Source organism: Schistocerca gregaria, chromosome 7, assembly GCF_023897955.1.
Source record: "Schistocerca gregaria isolate iqSchGreg1 chromosome 7, iqSchGreg1.2, whole genome shotgun sequence".
Taxonomy (NCBI): Eukaryota; Metazoa; Arthropoda; class Insecta; order Orthoptera; family Acrididae; genus Schistocerca; species Schistocerca gregaria.
The window spans coordinates 394246175-394262507 of record NC_064926.1 but is presented as its reverse complement, the minus strand read 5'-3'; the positions used below and the strand labels follow the sequence as shown (position 1 = coordinate 394262507).

At 38.2% G+C, this 16333-nt stretch overlaps 1 protein-coding gene across 2 annotated transcripts in view; it reads right to left on the bottom strand.

Annotated features, from left to right (window-relative positions):
* LOC126281242 (ubinuclein-1) overlaps nt 1–16333 on the bottom strand; it is a 338292-nt gene that overhangs the window by 254536 nt on the left and 67423 nt on the right. Inside the window, exon 3 of one of the 2 annotated variants that reach the window (XM_049980023.1) lies at nt 3950–4045. The exons of the other annotated variant lie outside the window; for it this stretch is intronic. Coding sequence (XP_049835980.1) covers nt 3950–4045 — 96 coding nt within the window. The remainder of the gene's footprint in view (nt 1–3949; nt 4046–16333) is intronic. 2 annotated transcript variants of the gene reach the window in all.

Sequence of the window (16333 nt, the reverse complement as noted above, 5' to 3'; positions counted from 1 at the left end):
CTTTGCCTTTCGCGGGCAAGTGCTCTGCCAACTGAGCTACCCAAGCATGACTCAAACCCTGTCCTTTACTTCTGCCAGTACCTCGCCTCCTACCTTCCAAACTTTACAGAAGCAGGAGAGATTGAACAATTAGCCGATTCTGACTGAACAGCACACTAATCGATACATAAGTTTAGTCTGAATAAAGGTACACATGGTCCAAGAAGCAGTGTTTCCTAATTTGTACAGAGGAAAAGTATCGATTACTGCCGAAGTTCCAATTTTTTAAAAGTTGGAAAACTTAACTGAAGGCTACTAAAAATTAATGGCAATCAAATGCATTAAGAATGTTATGGAAAAGAAGTCAGTCAGGTGAAAAGTAAATTATACGATTAAAATTATAGGTTTTTTTAAAAAACATTTTTATGGTGCAACTGGCTGTGACAGGACATCTCAGTGTCAAAGATATTACGATCAAACATCTATCCATTATTTCGTACAAAATAAGAGTTGTTAAGTGAGGTACCAAGGCCACATTGCACCTAGTGTACCACACGAGAAAAAGTAATAGCACCATAAAACTTTTAATCTGTAGTGGGTGGAATTAAAACAAGTATAATGATCCAACTACAGTTGCAATTATTCCCACAGGGGTATCAGATACTGATACATTAAAATACTGTACAGGTCGTGAGGCATATTTGACTTTCATCATCACACCTGTTTTAAGGAGTCAGAAGCACAAGACAAGAAAAATACGATATCTGATAGCAAATGCATCATCAGGCAACCATCTCACTCTCACGACCCACTCTCCAGCCAAAAGCTGGACAACAGAATTTAGTAAAATGCCATTACCACATATTTTGTCTTCTCTCATGCATTGGGTTGCCCATCACAGAAATTAGTAAATTGCTATCTGTATTCCCACAACCAGTGGAGAAGAGCCTGTGCTTGTTTCACGTCTTGTGCATCTTTCCCTTTGGCATCCTACATGTGACATGAAGCATTAAGGTAATAATACATCTGAAGTGTTCCTCAAATCATTCAGAAAATTTGCAGAAGATGTAGTTCACCTGTAGAGTACTTCAGACGAACAAAGGCAAGCAAATGATTAGACAGTACATTCCTGTATTGTTTGCCAGTGAGACATAATGGAATGGGTATCATTTCACTACATCTAAACATCTCCCATTAGATAATGCCTCCACCAACTACCTTAGCGATATCCTGTTGATAAGCAGAATTCCTCACCTTACCAAAGGTTTCTGACCTACTCATGCCTTGGCAAAGCATACTTTAACTTGTCAGTCCGGATGACCTATTTCTCTGCTAAGGTAATTCAATGTGTTGAGTAAGCAGAGGCATGCAAGTAGGAAGTGGTTTTTATTCCCTATAGCAGGAAGGTTGTTCTGGATGGTATGTCACATACTGGTTGGTTTTACCCAACACTGAATCTATTAATGAAGCTTCACTGCAGTCTCTCTATTCAATTTTATAACACAGTGAAGTCAATAATAACCACTGCCATAAACCTATGACTTTTACTTTGGCTGAGACTGTGTTCACTGAATGTAAGCACTTGTAGTTTTTCCTCAACTGAGTGGCACATGGGAAGCTCAGTGCTTGCACAACCACAGGGAGGGGGGAGGGGGGGGGGGGGGGGGGGGAAGCGGTGGCGCCCCATTTGTTATCCATGATCAAAACTACTGATACTGTATGTCTTGCTCATTGTGCACCTCAACAGCTCCACTGACAGTAAGTGGGAGGTCTGATTACACCCCACCACACAGCAGTTTCTCTCTCTCTCTCTCTCTCTCTCTCTCTCTCTCTCTCTCTCTCTCTCTCCCCCTCCCATTCTACAGATTAGTGTATTTAAGAGGGCTAACCAGAAAGTAACACACATCAGTATGTATCCAGTGGCGGCTGTGTGTGTGTGTGTGTGTGTGTGTGTGTGTGTCTTTTTTTTCTGTACATGTTTTTTCCTACCACTTATGTGGGGTGTTCTGGGATTACACTTTTGTGGGCAAAAAACTACAAACCAATTGAAATTAATTGTGACATCTGTGATGTACACAGAAATGGAACAACAAGTAAAGCTGAGTGAGGCAATGGTGTATTGACTTAAAAAATGGTCATACCAAAGTCCACAATGAGGACCAGTGTGGTAAGCCTAGCCTTGTGACTGACAAACCGGTGATGAAAATTAACAACAAAATTTTAAAAAAATTATCATTTCATGAATATGAACCTTTCATAACATTGTCCCCAAATTTCACAGAGTTTGGTGCATGAAATTGTGGCAGAGAAGCTTGGTTAACACAGTTTGTGCTAGATGGGTTCTTAAAATCCTAAATGAAGACCACAAAAAACAAAGATTAGCTGCAGCACTAACCTTCGTTGAAGATTATGATAGAAATGGTAACGAAGTTATTGATGTTATCATAACTGGGGATGAGATTTGAGTAAAGAATGTCAACTGTGAAACAAAAAGGCAGTTGATGGAATGTGGATACACATAGAAACCAAGGAAATGTTTGCAAATGCTATCAGCAAGAAAGATCATAGCTACTGTGTTTTGGGACTCCAAGCGTGCCATTCTCGTTGACTTCCTTGAACATGGCACAACAATTAACTCAGAAGTATTGTCCAACACTGATAAATTTAAGGCAGGCAATTAAAAACAAACTTAGTGCAAACGTCATTTTTTCATGACAACCACCGTCCACACAGCCAATTATACTCGAGAGCCACAGTTTTGGATGGGAGATGTCTGATCATCCACCACACAGCCAGGATTTGGTGCCAAGTGACTACCACATCATTCCAGCAATGGAGGCATGGCTCACTACACAACACACTGATACTGATGCCGAACTGCTTGCCAGTATAAACCAGTCGTTGCGATTGCAGGTGGAAAATTTCTAAAGAGACGGTATTGAAAAACTTAGGTACAATAAGTGCCTCAATTTGAATGGCAATTACATAAAAAACTAGCTTAAGAGTGTACCTTTAAATTGTAAATGATAAAATTGGTTTTTCCTTATTGTTAATTCTTTATTTCAAAATGTCTGCTACTCTCTGGATAGCGGGGAAGAGCTAGCAAGACAAGACATGAAATGATCCAACACAGTACAACTGACAAGTTGTAAGTCAACGAGGAGACAAAAATTATACAAAAACATACAGAGAGTGTGCATACAGAATTCTTATACAGCACAGGAGCTCCACACTGATGACTTTAAACCAATGTACCATTCATCATGCCAAAAACGCCTCTTGGTTGAAGCTGAAAGCTACTCATTGGTATAAAGTTCTGATTTTTCTTGCCTCTCCTATTAGCTCTAAGCTCTGGATCCAGAAATTTCTAGTGTTTCCACTTTTCAATGCATGTATAACACTAACAACATCCTTCTTTCCGCCACTGGAAAGATATTGTTACCAACTTTGTAAGTAGCCACAATGTGCAGGTTTATGGGTTAAAATGGACAAGGGCTCTTGCGCATAACTCAACGATTTTTATGGGCTTCCCATAATAAGTATAACTTCAGCAAACATTTTTAGCGTATTAAATAAAAGGGAAAGTTTTTAGAATCCCCCCACCAAGTATCATACAATACAGGACTGTGAAATAAGCAGAATTCCTTTTTTTTTATTTATTTACAACTAGATTTCAAAGAAAATGATCAAATGTGTGTTCTGCAGAAAATTGAAGTATGGAGATACAGAATTCAGATGATGATCTACTCTGGCAATGCTTTCTAAAGAATAGCAAACAATGCCACAAGAGAATAAGAGAGACAAAGTAAATGATGGTGGTCTTCATAAATGAAACAACGGAATTCAAACTTATAAAAAGGGCAAAAGCTTTGAAACCCCTCCATGTGCATCAACTGAATTATAAAATCACACACTAATCCACAATGCAAAAATCCACTTATTAACTCAAAATAATAAAAACAAAGCTTACTGCATCTGTGTTGTCAATGAATGGATCTGTTTCATCATATCCTGCACCCAAATCAACGTAATCAACATATCTGCCATGTTTCTTACGGCCAACTCCCTGCAAATAAAAAAGAAAACCATCTTAATTCTGATATATGGAGGAAAGATCAGTTAACTACATTTTAAAAGATCACAATTGTACACACTAACTGCCAGATACTACTAAGGGGAATTTCTGGAAGAGAAAAAAGAAAATAGAAGAAAGAAGAACTCCAGTATCAAAGTATATAACATTTCAATTACAACAAGCCTTTCGGGCAACTGTTTTCTCACTGTTACTATTAACCACATTTTTCTCCCAAATCACAGAGCTCCAAAAAATTAATAAAAATCCTAAGATATATTGCCATTACTGTCAAAATATTCAGAATAAACCCCCCCCCCCCCCACTTTCTTTCCAGGCGCACACAATATAAGCCCATCCTATCAACCTACCCCCTCTTCCCAGCCCAACCGCATACACACTGCCTTCAACTATTCTCAAGACCTCATCTTGGTGTTAATGTTCATAAGCAATAAAATCAGGAATGACTAGACCTTACTATTATTTAAAATCCATGAAGCATTTACTCATAAAAACACGTGAAGTCTACATTATTCCTGTTCTTACTGAACACTTGGACACTGTTTATTACCAAGAAAGAACTATGAAGTTATTAGTCATGATTTTAGTGCACTGCCTGTACAAACCTGTACCTCACACAAGGTGGATGATGTGCATTTATTATGATTCCCTACTGCCGAACTATAGTTGATGTGGACCCAATAAAGAACTAATAAAGACAACTCAAATTTATTGAATGGAATGAATTTTCTGATTAATTCTGTCAAGCACGAATTTATTTTTTGTACATATTGGGAAGACACCTAAGAACAATGCATATCTTCCATGCTTAGCAGACATTGTGTTTACTGGGAGGGCACAAAAAAGTAATACTGCTTGTTGTGGTGTGGCTATAAATGCTCTGTGGACTGTAGTATTCTGGCATGGAGGAGTGTTGAATTCCTTGCCAACACTGGTAAGAGAGCTATTGGCTGTTTGGCAATATATACTGATGACTAAGAGCAAACAAATTTTGAATAGTCAGCTGAATTAAGGAAAATTTTATTTTTAATGAATGGTGATGATACACATGACTGTGTTGATTAGGTGTTTACTGCAACTGAGATATGCAGGACATGAAGTTCTAGTTTGTGGCTGTAGTAAAATAAATACACAAATAAATAAATAAATAAATAAAGAACCACATATACACTGAACGAAAACAACATTTCACAACAAAAGCAACACAATACTCCGCATCAGATATACAAATAATGTGATTTTACATAAAAGAAATAAAGGGAAAGAAAGCAGAAATAAAAGCATCACACAGAAACAAAAAAATAACAATCTGGTAACAGATTCACCTTTACAATGTAGTGTAAAAACACATATTCCATGTTACTTAAGGTATTTGGTTAAGTACAAGCAGTACAGTGGAGGGCCAACTCTGAAAATAACAAATCTACAGAGCAAACAGCTATATTGTAGGCTTAATGAATTCTTATGCATACGAAGACTACTAAACAACTAAATAACCACAAATCAAGCAATGATTGTGTGTGTGTGTGTGTGTGTGTGTGTGTGTGTGTGTGTGTGTTTTATTATTTTTTTTTTTTTTTAATGTAAAAAGGACATCACTCATCCAAAGAGGAATTAGGTTTACACTGAACTGAGCAGCGAATCAAAAATTGCTAGCATATTTAACAGTTGAAACGACAAATGGGGAAAGCTGCCACTGACGTAAAGATGAAACTGGACAAGGAGGACATTTAAAGAAATCAGTGACTGCACAACTGAGTTAATTTTTCATGTCATCAACCTACATTTCATAACTGATCACAATTTCTCCTCATTCTGTGATGAGAATACAATGGGAATTTTATTTTTGCAGAAACAAATGTACCAAATACTTATCTGATTGCAAAAAGAGATCTGGGGAGAAGGTGGGAAGTCATGTAAAAAACTTCAGGTATGATTCATCCAACAGTACAGTTATTACCACTGATATTAAGATACTAGCTGTTACCCATAGCTCTGCTCGTGGATCAGTAGTTTGTTATTAAGAATGGTGGTGAGTAATTAAGCTACTGCACATGCAATAGTGTCAGCTGCCTTCATGTATCGGCCTTTACAGGTAAGCACAACTCACCAAGGCCACCCCCACTCACCCCAACTGTCCTAAGACACGATGATATGGCACACACAGTGTCACTGCCAAGTGGTGTATGTGGAGAGGCAACAGCAGGAGTATGCATCTTTGCACTGCTACTGAAGTTTTTATACATTACACAATGAACACATCATGAACATAATTTTTAGATTTCTTAACACGGTTTATGTTCACTGACATAATAAAATGTATTCAATTCCCTACTTCAACCTCTTAGGGGTCATCCTTTCTTTTTTATTTCTAAAACTATAGCCTATGTTCTTCCACAGTGTTCAAACTATCTCCATACAAAATTTCTTCAAAACTGGTTCAGCAGATCAGACAAGAAAATTTAATGGGCAAAGTTACTACAACCTTTAATAACATTAGTATGGGTGTCTGCATTAAGCACGATTAATAAAGTATAGGTGGTTCTGCCGAGACCCCAACACATCTTCCCAATTGGTATATATATATTAAAAACAAAGATTCCAAGACTTACCAAGCGGGAAAGCGCCGGCAGACAGGCACATGAACAAAACACACAAACACACACACAGAATTACGAGCTTTCGCAACTGGCAGTTGCTTCGTCAGGAAAGAGGGAAGGAGAGGGAAAAATGAAAGGATGTGGGTTTTAAGGGAGAGGGTAAGGAGTCATTCCAATCCCGGGAGCGGAAAGACTTCCCTTAGGGGAAAAAAAGGACAGGTGTACACTCGCACACACACACACACACACACACACACACACACACACACACACACACACACACACATCCATCCGCACATACACAGACACAAGCAGACATATTTAAAGGCAAAGAGTTAAGGGCCCTTAACTCTTTGCCTTTAAATATGTCTGCTTGTGTCTGTGTATGTGCGGATGGATATGTGTGTGTGTGTGTGTGTGTGTGTGTGTGTGTGTGTGTGCGCGAGTGTACACCTGTCCTTTTTTTCCCCTAAGGGAAGTCTTTCCGCTCCCGGGATTGAAATGACTCCTTACCCTCTCCCTTAAAACCCACATCCTTTCATTTTTCCCTCTTTCCTGACGAAGCAACTGCCAGTTGCGAAAGCTCGTAATTCTGTGTGTGTGTTTGTGTGTTTTGTTCATGTGCCTGTCTGCCGGCGCTTTCCCGCTTGGTAAGTCTTGGAATCTTTGTTTTTAATATATTTTTCCCATGTGGAAGTTTCTTTCTGTTATATATATATATATATATATATATATATATATATATATATATATATATTAGAAAAATGAAGGTCAAACCCAAAAGAGGACAAAAAAATTACTCCTGTTAGAAAGTCCGAAAGAAAGTAAATCAAGTAGAGACGTAAACGATAGAACATTTTCATGATGTCTCGCATGTTTACTCAATTGATTGGGAAAGATAACAGAGTGGCAAAAGTGCTATTATTGTAGACAATCAATGGTTAAGGAGCCAACAGCAACACTCATCAACACGTAAAGCACCACACACAAGGAACCATGAACTATGTGAATATGAAAAATGGAAATTTAAAAAAAATGAGGGTGAGAGAGAGAGATTTAGCCTCTTTAGTTTACACAGCAGTAGAATGCCGAAGATTGCCTTAGTGGCAGGACAGAGACATTTGTGTTCCAGGTGCGGACAAAATTGTAAATTGCCATCTTAATTCTGATATACCACTTATTTTGGCTTGTGAGCTACAGGATTGAAAATAGTTTCACTCGATAAAAACTAGCAGCTTTCCCAGTACTTGTGAAGCCTTAGGAATTTGTGTAAACAACTGCGACATGGTGCCTAAGCTGCAAGTTTATGTGCCTTGGAGACTGGCTGTACTACCTGCGGAAGACACCAGTTGCCTGTAGAAAATCATCCACTGAAGTGACAGTGAGAGCAGACATAGGGTATTATTTAAATCATTGGTACTCGAAGAAAACACTGACTGTCTGAAGAGGAATCGTTATTTTACCACCAATCTAAGTGAGAGAATTTTCACAGCTTTTGGGCAGACTTTTACAGACCTGTTATGTTGCCAGACATTGGTGTCTCATATCTTCTGATGTTGCCTCGCTCATGTATCCAAGTGCAAGGCGCCGTTGAAGTGCCCGCAGTAGTTTTCTTATAAACGATACCACCATTTTGGTGAAAATTACCACCTTCTTAATAAAATGTAGTAATACTCAACAGAACAGACAGGAGAAATCTTCTATACTTGTGCATAATCACTAGCTAACTAGTATCTCTCGACTGTCCTTCCATCACACACAAAATTAATAACGAACATTAAACACTCATTACTAGTATCAAGCTTCATTGTTATTTCTAGTCTCAAAGGCTTCCTACATTTTCATTAACATAATTATTAATTACATGGTAAATTTTGCCACTCCTAAGGAATGTGACATTACACAGTGGTCCTTTACGATGTCAACAGCAGCAGGCAGCATGAGAGAAAAGAGAAGGGATATGGGGCAGCAACTGAACATTTCTGTTTGCATCAGTATGGATTGTGGCACTTGAATATCTTGCTCATTTAGAACATAGTTCACAGTGCCAATTAAAACTGAATTTGATTTGTGCTACTTCCATCAAAAATGCAACCTCGTATTGAATATACTGTTGACTGTTTTTTTGAGAGCAGTCAACAGTGCCATATAATGAGTTTGGATATTCAAAGTAAGTAGCACAAAACGAATTCAGTTCTTATCTTTATGAAGTGGTTAAGGTTATTTCTGCTTATTAGGTCTGATTATAGTCCTCTTCTAATATCCATTCTTGCTCTAGTGAAGAACACCCTAAGAAACTTTTGCCATAACAAGAAAGACCTTAAATCTTGTGTGCAACATTATTTAAATAGATAAATGAATCTTTACAGCTGCCTGGTGAGGAACATGTCCGTTTGAAACTTGTAAGGAGGCTAGATGTTACTAATAAAACACCTTATTAATACTAACTGCTTGCCTTTTTTTATATGAAAGACTTAACCTGCATCTTTAAAAAGCAGACTCTCCATGACATTTTTGAGAGAATTGCACACAGTTTACAATATATGATTTTTGTGATTATTTCTTATCACAGCCAGCAAAGCAAAGTGAACACTGCAGCGATCCGGTGGAATATATCGATGGTGAAGATAGTTCTAGTTACTATTAACAACACAACATACTTATCTGATGTAGTCAAATCAACCTGCAACACAAAACATGGGTGATGGAATTAGTTCTCTACATATTCACACTTCAATATGATACACTTTTTTTCCAAAAATGGGTAACTTGGTGGAGATCTTGGTTCTAGAAGTCTGCATTATGTTCAGGAAATGCAGGAGTATACAAAATAGGGAAGGGGAGGCAGAGGGGGAGGGGGAGAGAAAGCTGCCGTTGGACAGCCACTCAATCATCAATCATGCTATGTAACCCACTGTATCAGCTATCTAATAGCGGAGCACTAATCAAACAATGGAAAACACAGGATGGAATGTAACAATACAAGAGAAGGAAAGTTGCTACTCACCATATAGCGCAGATGCTGAGCCGCGATAGGCACAATAAAAAGATTGACACAATCATAGCTTTCGGCCATTAAGGCCTTTGTCAGACACACACACACACACACACACACACACACACACACACACACACACACACACACACACACACACACACAAGCGCAACTTGCACACACATCTGATGTCTCAGAGAGCTGAAACTACACTGTAGAAGCATTATGAAATTATTAAGAACTAAATCACACTGAGAACATTTACTTGGTCATCGAATGTGGCACCTGTGTGGGTCTTTAATTCTAAATAGCATTCCATTATTTTGTTTTGCGTGGACCAAATTCCAAGGGAATTGATCCACACCATTAGTTTCCGTGTGAAGGAGTGCCCAGCACAAAAACAGACTTATTTCTACTTTCATCGATGAGAGAGATCTCTTTAAGAGCTTATGTTAGAAGTTAGCATCCTTTTACTGTATTTGTTGACACGCATTCCATGGTGTGTGAAATAGTTTCATAGTTACTAATGCCTATCACCTTAATATTTACAAACTTGGCACAGAAACTATTCAGCTTCAAGTTAGTATGTCTAATTTCTTTGTTAAGCATGACCAGTCTGGTAAGTCATACCTTCTAGAATATGTTGTTACAATGACATCGGTGAAATGCAGGAACCACAGCATTTTAAACAGCTTCTTAATAAAGGCACTAGCTTTGTTCCTCTAGCTTTGAGAGACGAGATGAAATCGTGAAGGCAGCAGAGGATCAAGTACATAAAAAGACACCAGCCGGGGTGGCAGAGCAGTTCTAGGCGCTACAGTCTGGAACCGCGCGACTGCTATGGTCGCAGGTTCAAATCCTGCCTCGGGCATGGATATTTGTGATGTCCTTAGGTTGGTTAGGTTTAAGTAGTTCTAAGTTCTAGGGGACTGATGACCTTAGATGTTAAGTCCCATGGTGCTCAGAGTCGTTTGAACCATTTGAACCTAAAAATACGAAGGCTAGTAGAAATCCTTGGGTAACACAAGAGGTATTGAATTTAATCAATGAAAAGTGAAAATATGAAAATGCAATAAATGAAGCAGGTGAAAGGAAATGCAAATGTCTAAAAAATACTTAAGTAGAAAAGGGGCCCCAGGAGTAGACAACATTCCGTTTGAGCTACAGGTAGCCTTGGGAAAGTCAGCCACGACAAAACTGTTCCATCTAGTGAGCAAGATGTACGAGACAGATAACATACCCTCAGACTTCGAGAATAATATAATCTTCCAATTCCAAAGAAAGTTTAATAAGTTACAGCTGCAAAATACTTACACAAATCCTTTACAGAAGATTGGAAAAACTGGGAGAAGCCAACCTCAGGGAGGATCAGTTTAGATTCCAGAGAAATGTAGGAACATGTGAGGCAATACTGACCCTACAACTTTTCATACAAGATAGGTTTACAGATCGGCAAACCTACATTTATAGACTTAGAGAAAGCTTTTGACAATATTGACTGGAATGCTCTCTTTCAAATCCTAAAGGTTGCAAAAGGCTATTTACAATTTGTACAGAAACAAATTGCCAATTATAAGAGTCGAGGGGCACAAAGTGGAAGCTGTAGCGGGACTTTGAATTTCTCCGCGCTACACTCGTTCCTCGGATATAAATTATAGCGTCGCAGCGGTCTGAGCGCTCGACGACAGAGAAAATACCAAAATTTTAACTTTTTTTGTTTTCTATCCGTCTATTGTCTCTCGAGAGTGGAAGCTTAATGCAGACGTAAAAAAACTTATTAGCTAGTCTTGATCTCATTAAGACGAAAAACTTATCAATGTGTAGACATATTGTGGAAGTTGTTATGAAATTCAGAGGATGGAAGTAGCAACGTAAAATAAATTGCATTCAGTGTCAAAATGATTTTGAATTGTATAAATTAGTGATTCCTGGACAATTGCAAGATTTCGGAGCAGACTTTTCACGCAGAAATGAAGTAGGAGATTTTTGAAGACCTGGACGCCGCACGAAAGAAGACATGTTAACATGGTAAAGGATGAACTCTTATCTATGCCATTTCCCCCAGTCAGTTACATTTTGTTATTCTCTGTTCTCCTTCAAATAATTTTTGTAGTGGTAATTGGTTTGACTTTTGCTCAGAAATGCCACAATGTCCACCCCAGCAATAGCTTTTCCGAATCATGAAGTCCGATAACTTTCCTGTAATACGAAGTCCGATTTGCATTTCATTCTTTCCCTTCTTTCGCGGTCATTAACGATTTTAAAAACCCCTTTTATTCACCATTTCTTCCCACATTTTCAACCTTTTCTTTTCTTCTTTTGTATTAACCACTACAAAGCAGTGGTCGAGCAGGGAGGGAGACAGGGTTGTAGTCTCTCTCCGATATTATTCGATCTATATATTGAACAGGTAGTAAAGGAAACTAAGGAAAAACTCAGAGCAGGAATAGAAGGAGAAGAAATAGAAACTTTGAAATTTGTTGATGGCATTGTAATTCTGTCAGAGACAGCAAAGGACTTGGAAGAGCAGTTGAATAGAATATAAGTTTAACATTAACAAGAGCAAAACAAGGATAATGGAATGTAGTCTAAGTCAGCTGAGGCTGAGGGGATTAGACAGGAAATGAGGCACTTAAAGTAGTAAATGAGTTTTGCTATTTGGGTAGCAAAATAACTGATGATGGTCGATGTAGAGAGGATATAACATGTAGATTGGCAATGGCAAGAAAAATATTTCTGAAGAAGAGGAATTAGTTAACAGTGAGTACAGGTTTAAGAGTAAGGAAGTCTTATCTGAAAGTTTTTGTATGGAGTGTAGCTATGTATTGAAGTTTCTGAAATGTGGTGCTAAATAAGAATGCTGAAGATTAGATGGGTAGATCGCATAACTAATGAGGAGGTACCAAACAGAATTCGGGAGAAGAGAAATTTGTGGTACAACCTGACTACAAGAAGGGATAGGCTGATAGGACACATTATGAGGCATCGAGGGATCACCATTTTGGTACTGGAGGGAAGCATGGGGGGTAAAAATCATAGAGGGAGACCAAGAGATGAATACTGTAAGCAGATTCGGAGGGATGGAGGTTGCAGTAGTTACTCAGACATGGAGAAGGTTGCACAGGATAGAGCAGTACCGAAAGCTGCATCAAACCAGTCTTTGGACTGAAGACCACAACAAGAGTCCCTTTTCAATTACTTTGGAGCAATTTCCCTGTATTATTCAATGGAATGCCTATCATGGCACTAGAGATTTGAAATCAATTGCTATTTGATATCATTTCCCGTGACTCACTGAGTGAGTAGCGAGCGAGTTTAATTTTTCAGAACACATGGATAAACTGTGTGTTTACAACATTAACTGCACATTTTCAATATGAAAAACATTGCGGGTGGGGTCATGAACAATCTGCATTTGATGTTAATCTCAATTTACAGCTGAATTAAACTCTTTACTTCTTTATTATACTTAAATAATGTAACATACCATACCATTGTCACTTGAGTCAATAACTGCATTTTCACAAAACAGGAGAGTCATCTATTGAACCTCCACTAAACTTTGTAAGTAACTTAGGAAAATATCTTCAGTGTATAATAGCTATATTTGTATTAGCCAATTTACAAAGACTGTCACGGACCAGTTATGCACCTAATGAGCATTTTGTGTGCAAAGGGCCTTAAACTGGGCTTTGGCATTTGCATCTGTACTCAAGAGAGCAGTTCTTGTTCATGTATTTAAGGTCCACTAATTGGCAGACACACTAGTACTCACTGTTAAGAACTTTGCTGCAGTGTATGTCATCTTAAGGAATCACAAGCTGCAGCTCCCAGTCCGAGTGATGCTCTCAAATGTCTAAAGATGCAGCACACTACTTCACACACTGTTACGCCAGCAACAATTCTTGGTATTCCATGTGAACTCGAGAACACTAGTGTCCGTATATGCAATAGCAAGGAAAGAGTAACCTAGATACTGACAATGACATATATTGATCAATTGCAACAGACCTCTGAGAAGAAACGACAGATAGCAATGACAAGAAGGAATGTACTGAGACAGTGGAACAACCATGAAATGAAAGAAACTGGAATGTGGAAAAATTTGAGAACACTTCTGTGCTTTTAAAAACACTGTTAATTGGTAAGTGCAAAACTGCAAACAAGACCTGCAGCGAAAGTGTTCAAGCTGTATTCTGACGAAAAAATTGTAGAACCAACTGACCACGAAATGAATTGTTACTTTGAAAATTTTATTCATAAACAGACAAATACTGGAGGGATATTGACGCAGGTGAGTTTTACAGTCAACATCTCTGGCACAACAAAGACATAATTAATCAGAAACTAGCCATCGAATCTGATTTCAGCAAACGTCTGTTTTTGAACATTAACGAGTCCTCTAAACATGACAGATTAAAACAGCTCTACACATTGCTACTCCTCTCGGGTATGGAGCCAGATAATGTAGTGATCTTTACAATATTTCAATGGACAAACTGGCCGCCATCTTCAGGTGACTATGCTGATGCACAATATTGCTGGAATTGAGTTTCCGACAGAAATCGGCAGCTCCCTTATACATCAAAGCCAGCCCACCATGTTTGTGCATGCAGCAACACTGCTGTTCTCAAGTGCAAGTGAACTGGTAGCACACCAGTAGAAGAAATAAGAAAGATGATGTATCACTAGCAGACACTAATTAAACGAATCCACTGGCTAAAAACAGATCATTGTGGTTTAATATCAGATAAAATTTAATTCCATGTCTCACTTTAAGGGAAACCCTTATCCCTATTAATAATATCATCAGATAATCAAATTTTAGTAGATTCCTTTGGATCACATTGCCCTTAGAAGGAAGCAGGAATGACGATCATTTGCATCTTATTATACAACATCGTATGTCCCTCATTCTGCCACTGTGGATTTCTCTGACTGGAACAAGTGACTGTGATGATTGTGTTCTACACACCAGACCTGAATAGTAATGATAGTTTGGCCAACATAAGCCTTCTCACAATGGCATGGAATTCTGTGTGCTCCACATTTCCTCAGTCCCAAATCATCCTTTATGGATCCAAGAAGGGCTCTAACCTTAGCTGGCAGTGTAAATACACTTTTAATGTCACATTCTTCTTCCAATTCTTGAAATTTTTGAGGACATACTCCCAGCAAATTTAAAAAATGACAGATTTACTCTAATGGTTCACTTCACAGTCTGAACTGAGGAGAATAACGTATATGCTGGCCAGCATAACCATTCGGTTTAAAAACAACTTTAAAGATGATCCAATTCCTGTGTCAAATTTTCTGCACCAGAAATGGCATAATCTCTCATCGCCAAAGTCCTCAAAATCCTTGTGCATTTGTTTTGTACTAGACGGCTGGCGACAATAAGATAATGATCAGTAAGTGTGGGTTTATGATATAACATTATGCCCCAGAGTCATTTCATCAAGAAAAGGAAGTTTCCCATCCTTTTCAACCCCCATTGTAAATTTGATACTAGGGTGAAGACAATTAAAATTATTTACAAAAAAGATTCAAGGCATCAATTCCACGAGGCCAAACCATAAAAATATCGCTATGTACCTCCAAAAATAGGTAGGTTTAAGGAACAAAGTCCTTAGAGCCTTGTCTTCAAAGTCTTCCGTAAAAAGACTGGAAAGGGGAAAGAGGACTCCTCATGGTCACTCCATCAATTTGCTCAAAATATGTATCATTAAATAAGAAACATGTCGATGTCTGAATATGGTGAGACAATTTGGTTGTTTTATTGTCAAGTGCCTCACCAATTAACAACAGGTGTGCTTCAAGAGGAACCTCGCTAAAAAGTAACAATATCAAAGATAAAAAGTAAGTCGAAAGGAGCAAGGCACACAAATTTTTCAGCAGCCGGGTAAGATCCATTGAATTAAAAAAATGTGATGCTCACATTTTCCAATGCTACGGATGGGAACAGTTGGTAAATATTTGGCCATATTGTTCCAGCCAGAGAAATCCACAGTTGCAAAATATAAGATGTTGTATAATGAGACACAAATGATTGCTCCTGGTTCCTGCTACTGGGTATGTATTTCAAAGGAATCCACCAAAATCCAATTTTCAGATAATATTATTAATAGGGATGAGAGTTTTCTTTTAAGATATAGAATTCAATTTTATTTTATATTAAACAACAATAGTTTTTATTTCAATCAGAGTATTCCTTTAACTAATGGTCACTGCTGATATATTATTTTGCCTATTTCTTCCACTGGTGCACAACCAGTTCACTTACGCTTGAGAGCAGCAGTGCTCATGCTCATGCGTTAGGCTGCCAGCGGTGTATAAAGATGCCACTGGCTCTGGTAGATACTCGGTTCCAGTGAGATTGTGCATCAGCCTATTCACCTGAAGATGGCAGCCAGCTGGTTCATCAAAGTATGTCTCAAGGTGACAGAGTTTACCTAGCCGCATTCCTGAGAAGAGTACCATCAGTTATCATGCTGGGAAAGTCTATGTAATTACAGCTTTACACATATCCTTATTATTTAAACAATGTAGACTTATATGCACTTCAAGGGAATGGAAGTCTGTTCAAATGGGCCTCTATCATTCAGCACTTTAATGGCATGCTTAAAAATTTATACACCACTGGAGAAAACATTTACATGAATTTAT